The 13913-nt window shown below is 40.5% G+C and overlaps 1 protein-coding gene across 3 annotated transcripts in view; it reads right to left on the bottom strand.

The window, feature by feature from the left end:
- trappc11 (trafficking protein particle complex subunit 11) overlaps window positions 1-13913 on the bottom strand; it is a 182370-nt gene that overhangs the window by 131217 nt on the left and 37240 nt on the right. For all 3 annotated transcript variants that reach the window (XM_061834025.1, XM_061834023.1, XM_061834024.1), the window contains exon 9: window positions 443-576. In XM_061834025.1, the coding sequence (XP_061690009.1) occupies window positions 443-576 (134 nt within the window). The remainder of the gene's footprint in view (window positions 1-442; window positions 577-13913) is intronic.

Below are 13913 nucleotides of genomic sequence, written 5' to 3'. Positions count from 1 at the left end.
CATATATACTGTAGACTATCCCACAATTTGTCACTTTAAACAGCTCCTTTTGCACAATTGTCATTGCACTGGTTTATAACGGTGACGTATAAGGGAACTCTGTTTAAGCTTAACATAATGTGGGCCATTTATGCTCTCTTAACTGCAAATGAAGAAGACTCCATCTTGCACAACTATTTATTATAATGAATAGTTCCTATTACTTGAATGTCTATTATTCTTTGTTCTTGTTAGTTTGTTCGTTCTTTGTTCTGAATGTCATACCAGGGCAGCACTGACTGCCGGAGACAAATTCCTTGTGTGTCTTTACATACTTGCCCATTCAACCTGATTCAGACTATGATGGTTCAGGCCGAGCTGCACCCATTTTCATAATTTATTTATTCATTCACGTTAACATTCTGATGGTGCAATTATGTTTGTGTATATCTGTATGACTCACTGTTTTGCCATCCATGCAGCATGCTCAAAAGCCAGTTCAGCACTACCGATGTTCTTCTTACAAAGATCAATGTGCTTTCTGAATTGGGAAATACCATCAAGTGGAGTATTGTGCTGGAAACAGAGACGGCATACCTAAAGACAGAAAAAAAATTTTGCTTCACACAAGCACATTGAAAATCCAATCAGCAGGCAAATCTGTTTCTCATGTAAATTCTAAAGAAAAGTGATGAACAACCTCAATCTCTGTCATGTAGAAGCCTTGCTACAGTCAAATAAATAATAATTCTCGAATTCTGCAGTCAACTTTTGCACTCAAACAAAACACAATACAAAAGAAGTTGAATTTTCAAAGAACTTTAATTAAACCTACAGGGGAATTTGGGGATAAGGCAGGGATTTCAAAAATTAAAGGCAAACGGACATCAAGAACAAGATAGAGGGCAAATGAATGAAGTCATAAGGTGTGTGTGACATTAGTTGAAGCATCGCAAGAGAGAATAAAGTTTGGACTTGTGTATATTTTCTAATAATCACGGCAATGTTTTACTCATGATCGTAGATAACCTCGTCTAGAGATGATGTTTCTCATTTCTCTCAGGAGTAGAGGAGACCAGTTGAAAATGAACACAAGAACAAGCACAAGAAATACACCAAAGAGAAATTACAAAAATAAAAGGAGGCTCCAATGTTCCCTCTAATCTGCGCAACTGCACATTTGAGCAGACTCTCAGTGCAGAGGAAAACAGATCCAGCCCAGTGAACTACAGGCTGACATCTTTTTTTTTTTTTAAACACAGCAGCACACTGCCTCTTACAAAGAGCTGCTGCTCGGCCATACCGGGGCCACACACTCTACTTCCTAGTTTACCTGACACCGCCCCCCTCCATTTTAAAGGGGTACACTCAAAATTACAACCACCGGGATTTGTGAATAATAGAAGAAAAAGCGGTGTAACGGGACGAGATTCTCTCTTGAGTAAAAAAAGTTCTGGTCTGAAGCCAAAGTAGAAAGTACAGGATGAGATGGTGTATAATGTTAAAATTCCACCTTGGCACAGCGTGAATGTGTATGAAAGCACAGACGATACAGTGCACAAAAAGCTAATTCTGTATTTTAAATACAGGAGTCAACATAACATTAACACTAAAACTGTTTGGGAGCATCATTCAGCTTTCAACATAAATGTTTCTTTCGGCTTGTCCCTTTTGGGGTCGCCACAGCATGTCATCTCAGATGAACGCACATATATGTATGGCACAATTTTTACGCCGGATGCCCTTCCTGGCGCAACCCTTCTCAGGGAGTGGAGGCCCCAGTGGGATACGAACCCACAATCCCTGGTTTACCAAATCAGTGCTCTAACCACTGAGCTATGGGGCCTCTCACATCATTCAGCTTTCAACATGCATTGCTAAAGATATTCTGCAAGCAATAATACAATTTTACACCAAGAAAAAAGAGACGGGGATATCATTGCGGGTTACAAAATAAAATGAAACAAAGTTGGAAGCGACATTTCAAATTTATAGTTAATAGTTGGCTTGGTATGTATTTGTATTGTATTTTTTTTTACATTTTTAGTGTAAATTTGCAAAAAATACAAAATTATTAAAAATGTTCTGATGGGAATGTAATCTGAACCTTTCAATGAGCCATGTAACTTCAATGGATGACACTGATTGACCACAGTGCATACATCTGACATCACAGCGGTCAAAAGGGGCACTCACGGCCTTAGTGTGTTTGCTCGACATAAAAAATTAGAGGGAACATTGGTAGGGTCGTAACGTTTCTTGCTGTTTGAACTTTTTGAAGGCCGTGTTTTTGTGCTAGACTATGGGTGAAACTTGTGGTAATGCCAATGGCTCTACTAAGGAACCACAAAAAAAAAAAAAAAAATCGGGGATGGGAAAATCAGATGAGGCGGCAGAGGCAGATTCTCATCGGACCTGGCAATTTTTGTCGGCCAGACATCGCGCATGGTGAAAAATGAATCAGGGACAGGGGAATTTGGCAAGAGCAAAGTCCAATACCTTGAGAGATCTTAGAGCCAAGAGAATGAGCACGAGCCAGAGAAAATGTCAAGGCTTTCTATGTTTTATGAGGCAGGTAAAAGACCACACCCATCAACTCGGCTATCCATGTTAAATTTTGCTGTCTGGGAGTCACACCCTAAGCACGGGTTGAAACTCTACATTTTCAAATAAATTATTTCCATCTTTGAAACCTTCTCACTCATAGTTCACGCATATGAAATTATTCAAACGTTGGTCTTGGTAAATCACAAACTTATTGTTCAATACATCATTTCAGAGAGCATTTCTACAAATCAAAAAGTACAGCTCTCAGGTAGTCCCGTACGCAAACCTGTAAACTCACACGAGTCACATAAAAACTGGAGTATATATTAAAAATATTCACGTAGGTTTGTATTGTATGAAAGTTAAAATTTAACACACCACATATTGCACCGGCGGCATGGTTGCCTCACAGTTCTGAGGATCAGGGTTCGAATCCCAGCACAGGCTGTGTGGAATTTGGATGTTCTCCTCATGCCTGTATGGGTTTAGGCACTCGGGTTTCCTGTCACTTCCCAAAAACCTGCATTTATTGGAGTCTCAAAATTGCCCGAGGTGTGATTGTGTGACTCGTCAGTTTTTTTTTTTTGTTTGTTTTTTTTTAATGTCCCCATGATGCTTGTATTATATAGTTTGAGCTCACGTTGTTTTGATAGCCACCTGAAGCCATTTAGGCGACCTATCATTGTTTCAAACTGCAGCGCAACTTCCGGGTTGCAAACATCATCGGCACGAATGATGACATTTCTTTTAAAAGAAGCTGCACAAGTAGGCATTCTTTTGTCTTAGTCTAAGTTTAAACATACTTATGAAGCACACAGTCAGGAAAACCAAGGAGTGGCTCCGTAAGAAGCATATCCAGGTTCTGGTGTGGCCTAGCCAGTCTCCAGGCCTAGACCCCATAGAAAATGTTTGGAGGGAGCTGAAACTCTGTGTTTCTCAGCGATAGCCAAGAAACCTGTCTGAACCGTGTGGAGGAGTGGGCCAAAATCCCTCCTGCAGTGTGCAGACCTTGTGAACAACTACAGGAAACGTGTGAACTCTGGAATTGCAAACAAAGGCTATTGTACCAAATATTAACGTTGGTTTTCTCAGGCGTTCAAATACTTATTTGCACCTGTATCACACAAATAAATTCTAAAATCATATAATGTGATTTCTGGATTTGTCTTTTTAGATTGTCACTCTCATAGTGGACATCCACCTATGATGAAAATTTCCGACTCTCCATGATTTCTAAGTGGGAGAACTTGCAGGGTGTTCAAATATTTATTTTCTTCACTGTATATTCTGTTTTACTTTGGCTAATCTTCATTCCTCTCCTTTCCAGTGCGTACCTCCATCTTTCTAACTGTTCCTCCGCCTGTTCCCTGATTTCACTGCAGATCACTATATCATCTACCTCGTCTGTCAGCCTATCCATTACTACTGCAAACAGGTAGGGGCTCAGCGTGGATCCCTGATTCAGTCCCACCTCCATTTTAAATTCTTGCATGCATGGGGGTGGTAGCATCATGCTTTGGGGTTGTTTTTCTGCACATAGGACAGAACCACTGCACTATATTAGGGAGAGGATGACCGCGGCCATGTATTGTCAGATTTTGGGGAACCTCTTTCCCTCAGGCAGAAAATTGAAGATGGGTCATGGTTGGGTCTTTCAACATGACAATGACCCGAAGCACACAGCCAGGAAAACCAAGGAGTGGCTCCATAAGAAGCATATCAAGGTTCTGGAGTGGCCTGGCCAGCTTCCAGATGAAACCCAATAGAAAATCTTTGGAGGGAGCTGAAACTCCGTGTTTCTCAGTTGACAGCCCAGAAAACTGTCTGATCTAGAGAAGATCTGTGTGGAGGAGTTGGCAAAAATCCCTCCTGCAGTGTGTTCAAACCTGGTGAACAACTACAGGAAACGGCTAAAGGCTACTGTATAAAATATTAACATTGGTTTTCTCAGGAGTTCAGGTGTACTTATTTGCAGCTGTATCACACAAATAAATTGTTAAAAAATCATACAATGTGATATCTGGATTTGTCTTTTTAGATTATCTCTTTCACAGTGGACATGCACCTACAATGAAAATTTCAACCCCCTTCACAATTTCTAAGTGGGAGAACTTGCAATATAGCAGAGTGTTCAAATACTTATTTTCTTCACTGTAGATTTCCCTTGACCGGACGCAGGTCACCGGGGCCCTCTCTGGAGCCAGGCCTGGAGCTGGGGCGAGCGCCTAGTGGCTGGGCCTTCACCAATGGGGCTTGGCCGGGCAAAGCCCAAAAGGGTGACATGGGTGAACCTTCCCATGGGCTCACCACCTGTTTTACTTCAGCTAATCTTCATTCCTCTGCTTTCCAGTGCGTGCCTCCATCCTTGCAATTGTTCCTCCGCCTGCTCACTGCTTTCCTTGAAGATCACAATATCGTCTGCAAGCATCATAGTCCAATGGAATTCCAATCTAACCTTATCTGTCAGCCTATCCATTATTACCGCAAACAGGAAGGGGCTAAGCGCGGATCCCTGATTCAGTCCCACCTCTACCTTAAATTCTTCTGACACACGTACGGCACATCTCACTGCTGTTCTGTTGCCCTCATACATGTCCTTTACTATTCTAACATATTTCTTCGCCACACTGGACTTGCGCATGCAGTACCACAGTTCCTCTCTTGGTACTCTGTGATGAGCTTTCGCTAGGTCCACAAAGACACCATGTCGTTCCTTCTGACATTCTCTGTACTTCTCCACGAGCATTCTCAAGGCAGATAATGAATCTGTAGTACTCTTTCTAGGCATGAAACCATACTGTTGTCCGCAGATCCTTATTTCTGTCCTGAGTCACTACGCTTTCCCATAAGTTCATTGTGTGACTCATCATCTTTATTCCTCTATAGTTTCCACAGCTCTGAACATACCTTTTGTTCTTAAAAATGGGGTCTAGCACACTTTTCCTCCATTCTTCTGGTATCTCCTCTCCCGCTAGTATTCTATTGAATAAGTGGGTCAAAAACAATCACCTCTCCAAATTGCTTCTATACCTCCACTGGTATGTCATCAGGACCAACTGTCTTTCCATTTTTCATTCCGTTCAAGTGCCTTTCTATCTTCCCCCTTACTAATAATTGCCACTTCCTGGTCATTCACACTTGGCTCTTCTACTCCAACTTATCTCCAATTTTCTTCATTCATTAACTTCTCAAAGTACTCTTTCCATCTACTGAGCACACGAGTGCCACCGGTCAACCTATTTCCATCGCTATCTTTAATCACCTTTACTTGCTGCACATCTTTCCCATCTCTAGCCCTCCGTCTGGCCAACCTGGTGTACATGTCGTCATATGCCTCTTGTTTAGCCTTCGCCACCTCTACCTTTGCCCTATGTCGCATCTCAATGTATTCCTTCCACCTCTCCTCAGTTCTCGCCATCTTTCTTTTTCTTCGCCAATCTCTTTCCTTGGAGGACTTCCTGTATTTTGGAGTTCCATCACCAAGTCTCCTCCCTTTTTTGACCAGAAGACAAACCAAGTACCCTCCTGCCTGTCTCTCTGGTAACCTTGGCTGTTGTAGTCCAGTCTTCCGGGAGCTACTGCTGTCCATTGAGAGCCTGTCTCACATCTTTCAGAAAGGCCGCACAACATTCTTACTTTCTCTGCTTCCACCACATGGTTCTCTGCTCTTCCTTTGTCTTCTTAATCTTCCTCCCCACCACCAGAGTCATCCTACACACCACCTTCCCATGCTGTTGAGCTATACTCTAACCTACCACTACCTTTTCGTCAGTAACCTCCTTCAGATTACATCGTAAACACAAAATATAATACACCTGCGTGCTTCTACCTCCGCTCGTGTCGGTCAGTATATGTTTCCTTTTCTGTAAAAAAAAAAGTTGTCACTACTGCCATTTCCATCCTTTTTGCAAAGTCCACCACAATCTGTCCTTCAAAGTTCCTTTCCTGCATGCTGTACTTCCCTATTACGTCTTCATCGCCCCTGTTTCCATCACCAACATGTCCATTACAATCTGCATAAATCACAACTGTCTCTCTTTCTGGGATGCTTAGAACCACTTCATCTAGCTCCGTCCAGAATTGCTCTTTCAACTCTAGGTCACTTCCTACCTGTGTGGCATCACATTATACATAACACACTTAATTTCAAATTTCAGCCTCATCACTCAATCTGATACTCTTTTCAACTCCAAGATATTGTTAGCCAGCTCTTCCTTTAAAATAACCATTACTCCATTTCTTTTCCCATCTACTCCATGGTAAAATAATTTAAACCCTGCTCCTGAACTTCTAGCCTAACTACCTTTTCAACTGCTCTCTTGGATGCACAATGTATCAACCTTTCTCCTAATCATCATGTCAACTAACTCCTGAGCTTTTCCTGTCATAGTCCCAACATTCAAAGTCCCTCCACTTAAATTGTAGGCTCTGTGCATTCATTTTTTTCTGCTGTCAACAATTTCGCTTTCCTCCTCTTCTTTGTCTTTGACCCACTGTTGCTGAATTTCCGACACCCTGCATGTTAAGGGTGCTGGGGGTGGGCATTGTTAACCTGTGGCACAACCGATCCGGTACGGTATTCTTTAGGTGAACGCTCGTATTTGTTTGGCACAGTTTTAGGCCAGACACCCTTCTTGACGCAATCCTCTGCATTTATCTGGACTTGGGACCGGCCAACAGATTGCACTGGTTTGTAGCCCCTTAAGGCTCCATTTGCCCACATTGGGCTGATGACTGATAATGATTGGATGCATTTTGGGAGTAATCCTTTGAGCAGCTAAAATTTTTGTCTATTCTTGAGAAGGTCCAGTGAACTGATGAGATAAAAAGTGGATTTTTTTAATTAGATTTTTCAGTGTTCATATGTGAACGAGACCAAAGTCATCCATATACTCTTTCAATATATTAGAACATTGTGGCTGATTGTTATTTTTAAGATTCAAGCGATCTATTTGTGGTTTTAATGTAAAATCTTCTCCCATAACAATTATAGAGTTGGCTGACAAGTTTGACAGAATTGAAAAAAAGCATGTGAGAGATGATTAGATCATCTTTATTTGGAGCGTATATACTGACAATTCTATCAAGATGGTTGACTATACTGGCCTGTATAATTATCGGCCTGCTTGATCAACAACTGTAATATTTATTGTAAAAATTGTTTATGGACTAGTATTGAAACTCATTTTTGTCTGAAGTTTTAAAAGGCTGAATAAAACAATAATTAAAATCAATTGGGCATTTTTATTCTGATTTTGTAAGCTGTACTTCTTGTAATAGGAGTAAGGTGCCTTGTGAAAGTATTTGGCCCCCTTGAACTTTTCAACCTTTCGCCACATTTTAGACTTCAAACATAAAGATATAAAATAAAAATATTTTGTCAAGAATCAACAACATGTGGGACACCATTGTGGAGTGTAACGACATTTATTGGATATTTTGAACTTTTTTTCACAAAATACTGAAAAGTGGGGCATGCAATATTATTCAGCCCCTTTTACTAGTGCAGCAAACTTACTCCAGAAGTTCAGTGAGGATCTCTGAGTGGTCCAATGTTGGCTGATGATGACAAATTGAATCCACCAGTGTGTAATCAAGTCTCTGTATAAATGCACCTGCTCTGTGATAGTCTCGGGGTTCTGTTTAAAGTGCAGAGAGCATCATGAAGACCAAGGAACACACCAGGCAGGTCTACTCTTGTGGAGAAGTTTAAAGCCAGATTTGAATACAAACATTTTTTTCAAGCTTTAAACATTTCAGCCACCTGGGAGACACACCAAACACGGAAGAAGGTGCTCTGGTCAGAAGAAACCAAAATCGAAATTTGTGGCCACAATGCAAAACGTCTGGCGTAAAAGCAACAGCTCATCACCCTGAACACACCAACCTCACTGTCAAACATGGTGATGGCAGCCTCATGGTTTGGGCCTGCTTTTCTTCAGCAGGGACAGGCAAGATGGTTAAAATTGATAGGAATATGAATGGAGCCAAATACAGGACCATTCTGTAAGAAAACATATTGGAGTCTAAAAAAGATCTGAAACTCAGACGGAGATTTATCTTCCAACAGCACAATGGTCAAAAACATAAAGCCAAATCTACAATGGAAGGATTCACAAATAAACGTATCCAAGTGTTAGAATGGCCAAGTCAAAGTCCAGACCTAAATCCAATCAAGAATCTTTTGGCAGAAGTGAAGACTGCTGTTTACAAACGCTCTGCAGCCAACCTCACTGAGCCTGAGCTGTTTTGCAAGGAAGAATGAATTTCAGTCTCTCAATATGCAAAACTCATAGACATATACCCTAAGCAACTTGCACCTGTAATTGCAGCAAAAGGGGGCGCTACAAAGTATTAATGCAAGGGAGTCGTATAATATTGCAAGCCTCACTTTTCAGGTTTTATTTGTCAAAAAAAGTTTAAAATATCCAATAAAGTTCGTTCCACTTCACGATTGTGTCCCACTTGTTGTTGGTTCTTGACAAAAAAAAATCATTTTATATTTTTATGTTTGAAGCCTAAAATGTGGCGAAGGGTTGAAAAGTTCAAGGGGGCCGAATACTTTCACAAGCAACTGCAAATCTGTTTTGAATCTGCAATACAATCCTTAACCTTAATTCCCTTTGCCCGTGATTGAATGCGATTGAGATGACAAAACACGAAAGTCAAGTATGACATCAAATGGATGTGCATTATCAGTTTAAATAGATTTAGAAATATGCACTATGTCGCTTTTCTAACAACTTTCAGAAAATTCACCTGGCAAGGCTTTCAACAAGAGCATGTTGTCACTAAGATTCAACACGAAGAAATGAATTTAATTCAGTTCACGTTTAGCCAAAATATGAACTAGTTCATGAACTTTCATTCATTGAACTTTTTTTGGTACAATACTACTGGTAGATGGAAATAAGTAAATAGGGTTCACTACTAATTTTTGGATGTTTGATCTTAGCTCTGTTAACAGCTATGTCTGACGATGTAGTGGCACGCATAAGTGGTGTTCAACCCTATTGTTAATTTCACATACCTGTATGTTCACTCAGTCGATATCGATTGTGAGCTCATTTATATGCACACACCTATTCACATTCATGTGTACTATGCATTTACCAGTGGCTGAAGTTTAGACTTTATTAGCCAATGAAAATTATTTTCTTTAATAAGAACGTGCAATTTGAGAAACGTGTTTTGAAATTTATTTTCATAATGATGCAAAATTTGGGTTGGACTAATCTTTTCATCTTTCCCAGGTGTGCACAAACTTTGAACACGCATGAATAAGTTCTCGGTTACTGTGACCTCTTGATTAGCAGGAAGTTATCGATATCGACTTGAAAGAAAAATCCTAAATCATGCACTCCTGCAAAAAAAATAAATAAATGAGTATTTGGAAAAGTGATGTAATATTTGGTGAAGAATAAATCTTGAATATTTTTTTCCATTAGAGTTACATTTAAGTACAAATTCTTGAGTAAGTTGTTGGTTCTCGTATCAGTATTACCATATTTTTCGGACTATAAGTCGCAGTTTTTCCATAGTTTGGCCGGGGTGCGACTTATTTTCCAGAGCGACTTATATGTGAAATTATTAACACATTATTACATCCATCCATTTTTCTCATCGCTTATCGGTCATTTTGACATTGACAACCATAAGATGGTGCTCTCGGCCCAAGTATCTGTAACTATAACAACGGACTGAACACAAATGCCATTGAAGATAAAATCATATTCTTCAGATTATTTTAAATAACATTGTTATGATGTTGCTCACCAATGATGAAAAAAGTAATTCCTACCATGAATGCAACTTGTCATACGTCACATACTTCATGCAGGCGTTGAGACTTCGATCTGTTTAACGTGAACGTAATTCAATTCGATTTGCCATCATGATGGTGAACGGTTCTTGCCGAGAAAGGCACGTCTTTTATTCTTTTGATTATCTTGTTTTTATTTTGAAGTTGGTGAAATGTTTATTGCCAACATCAAAGAGGAATGCTTTGGCATACTGACCATCTGTGAATTATCGACACACAGCAGAACCCTCCCTCTCCACAAAGGCTGTCTCTTCTTATTAAAAACTTCAGTACTCCTTATATTTTTTTCTTTCATGACCTTTGTCAAAAGTGCTTCCATAATTCAGGGATGAGAATGACCAATTCAGAAAAACACTGAAAATGTCTCCCATTCACGGGGCGGGGGTGGGGGTCGTGGTCAAAGGAGGGTGCACCCCCATTTGGGCACACGTTTTTTTTATAAAACACACTGTTAAATGGTGACTTCTGGTTACTTCTAGCAATGCAAATACAGAGCAATCATAATATTTTGAAAACTTAAAATATGAGTCAAAACAAATAATTTTGCCAAACGAGAGATCATGAAATATAAAAGTGAACGATAAAATGTGTGATCTACAGGGCCAGTGCTACAGATAGGCCTAATTGTAACTTCTATAATATTTGAGAAATTTACGTCCAATTTACCCTAAGCTTTCCTCGTTTGGATATGCTCCTGGATATTTTTTGCTCCTATCTGAACACAGAGTGCACAGCACTTTGTCAGGAACGTCCACTTTTTGTATGTGTTCCGTTAGACATGTTGATACAGTTTTCATTCCAATATACACGGTTACACTTTTTTTTCAAGCCATGCCCATCTAAAAGTTTTTTACCCCCTGGTTTTTATCATTTTCCCTGGCACGATCTTCATCTTTTCGCTCGAAGACTTTCGCCATGCTGGCAAACGTGCAGACCGCTCGATAACATATGCGTATGTATGTCTATAAGTTATAACTATGCCGTAGCAAACAGAATACTTCTGTTTGAAATGTTAACAGAGTTAAAATACCGACGAAATACCACCAAAATGCTGCCAGAAATCAGAATGTTGTCGTTATTATGAACACCAAATTTAATGCAAACAGATAGCAATGCCGTAAACAGATAGCCATGCCGTAAAGAGATAGCAAGGCCGATTTCCGCGATCACAGCTGTGACTAATTTCACGACAAGCGTTCCCGATAGATGCTGGAGGCCGGTCTTGATCACAGCCTCGCCCCGCATCAAGCCGTACCCTACCCGACAACCTCACCCCAAAAAAAATGTCTCAACTGATTTACACGTTTCACAAAAATGACAATTTCAGCTGAAAAAACTCAGAATTCACGAGAGACAATCAGCGTTCGACTCGAAGCCTGTGGACTACGGCAACCTCAGTCGGACAAACTGTCTCTGCATCACTCCAAGAGCACACCTTCCGGGTGAATCCACCATGTGACTTTCCAGGAAGTAATTGGCATACCGTTCAGCCTGTTGTTTTCTTTATTCTATTCTTAGTTTAAATTTTAAATTATGTCTGTTCTTGGTGCTGGATTTTATCAAATTTGCCCCAAAAATTCAACTTATAATCCAATACGACATATATGTTTTTATCTTCGTTTTTAAGGATTTTATGGGTGTTGCGACTTGTACTCCGGAGCGACATATAGTCCGGAAAATACGGTAGTCTTCAAAAACAAATATATCATACAGCCCTTCAGGAAATCTGGAGTAGTTCAGATATTGTCGATCAAAAGCAAATGAGCATTTAGAAATGTGTTGTCTCAGTTTTCCTTTATCAACCTTGCTGACAAGAGTTTTGAAAGATTGCCAGAGCTACACAGACTCACACGGTAAGATGAATGCACCAGGAAGTTCAGTATATGTCACACAAGAAATTAGGGATACGCAAGGAAAAAAACGATAACTGGATTAACACCGAATGAAAACATCCTGTACTGTATCTTGGTTTGAAAGCAGCATGACAGAGCTGGTCTCCCATTGGTTACAGCCAGAGCATTTTCCTGGCATCAAAATGTCTAGGAGACATGTCAATCTTTAGTGCCATGACACAGATCCTGTCTCTTGGTTTGAGTGGCGCGATCGAGCTGCTTTCCTGTTGGCTACCGCTAGAACATCTTCCTGGCATCACATTGGCTAGGAGGGATGTCAATCTTTAGGCATGACGCACATCCTGTTTCTTGGTTTGTGTGGCGCGATAGAGCTGCTCTACTATTGGCTTTTACGTACAGTAGCATCTTCCTTGGATAACATCCTCCTAGATTTTTGCGTGTAATGCACATCCTGTATCTTCGTCAGCCGCATCATGGGATTTTGAGAGGATCGAAGTTGAAGTTTAGGAAATTGTTTCGCTGGGAAAGGCTGAGGACATTGATAAACGGATTAGGCTCTTTACATGTAAAATGCTTTCCTACTTATGAAAGTTTCACGTAGGAATAATTGTGATCATAATTATCATACATCTGCTTCCAATAAAGAAATACTTTGCTCTGCTCTAGATAACGTGGCAGCCTCGTAGCAGGAGATAGCAAGAACAAAAACATCTACTCATCAGAACTGTTAGAACTGCTGGTTGTTAAAGAAATGAAGATCACACATGTATTCAGCAATGTTCCACACATGCACACGCACATGAACAAACATGTACACTTTGTTTCAAACTGTTTTGCTTGTCGTCTCCTTTTTCTAACATCCATGTAAATAAGGGGTGTCTTAAAACTAAATAAATAGAGGTGCTGAGGAGAAGATAATCCGAGAGTGTAGTGGTGAATTGTATGAGACAGTTCCTCTCCTCTCTCCTCGCGAGACTTGAACTGGTGTCTTTGCTTCCTTTTTTGTCCTGTTTAATGAATGTCTGATTGGTGAACCTGACATTTACTTGGTCCTTCGAGCCGGATCTCAAGATACCTGAGGTTTCCAGGGGTTGAGTTGACGTCCAGGCAAAAGACCACGGCCACGGCACTTGAGACCCTTTCCGGGACTGGGTCTCGACTTTGCGTCTGGAGGCTGAGGGTTGACGAGAAGGCGAAGGAAGTAAAGGCATCTCTGGTGAGTAGGAAACTCCCACACTCATGAAGAATGAGTGAATGGTCGTCTGGGTGACTGCGGCAGAACCAAACTTTGAGAATACTAGTCCCTATCGAGTAGACTAATTAGTCGATAAAACTTAGAAAAGGGCAAGGTGTGTCCTGTACGTGAGCTCAGTGAAACGTGTGCATGTGTAAAAGTGTGAGTGGAGGTTCGCTACCTCATTTGACCAGGAAATTGAGTGACAACTGTTTGAGGATGCAGAGGTACGAATTCTCCGCCACTTGTGGTAGAAGCTTGAGAATTACCTCAAACAGAACGGAATTGTCACCCTGTTCAGGGGGAAGTCAGTCTAGTCACAATAGGTGAACCACTGACTCCAACAGGGGGAAAATAAATAGCAAAATAGTTGAAACAGAACATCAGAAAAAAAATAACGATGTATCAGGAGTAGAAGTTTGTAGAAAGCAAATGTCCTACTAAAATAAAACATCTAAATTTGTGGATAACACAATAT

This window comes from Syngnathoides biaculeatus, chromosome 11 (genome assembly GCF_019802595.1).
Source record: "Syngnathoides biaculeatus isolate LvHL_M chromosome 11, ASM1980259v1, whole genome shotgun sequence".
Classification (NCBI taxonomy): domain Eukaryota; kingdom Metazoa; phylum Chordata; class Actinopteri; order Syngnathiformes; family Syngnathidae; genus Syngnathoides; species Syngnathoides biaculeatus.
Note: the sequence above shows the minus strand (reverse complement) of the source record. Positions and strands in the feature narration are given on the sequence as shown.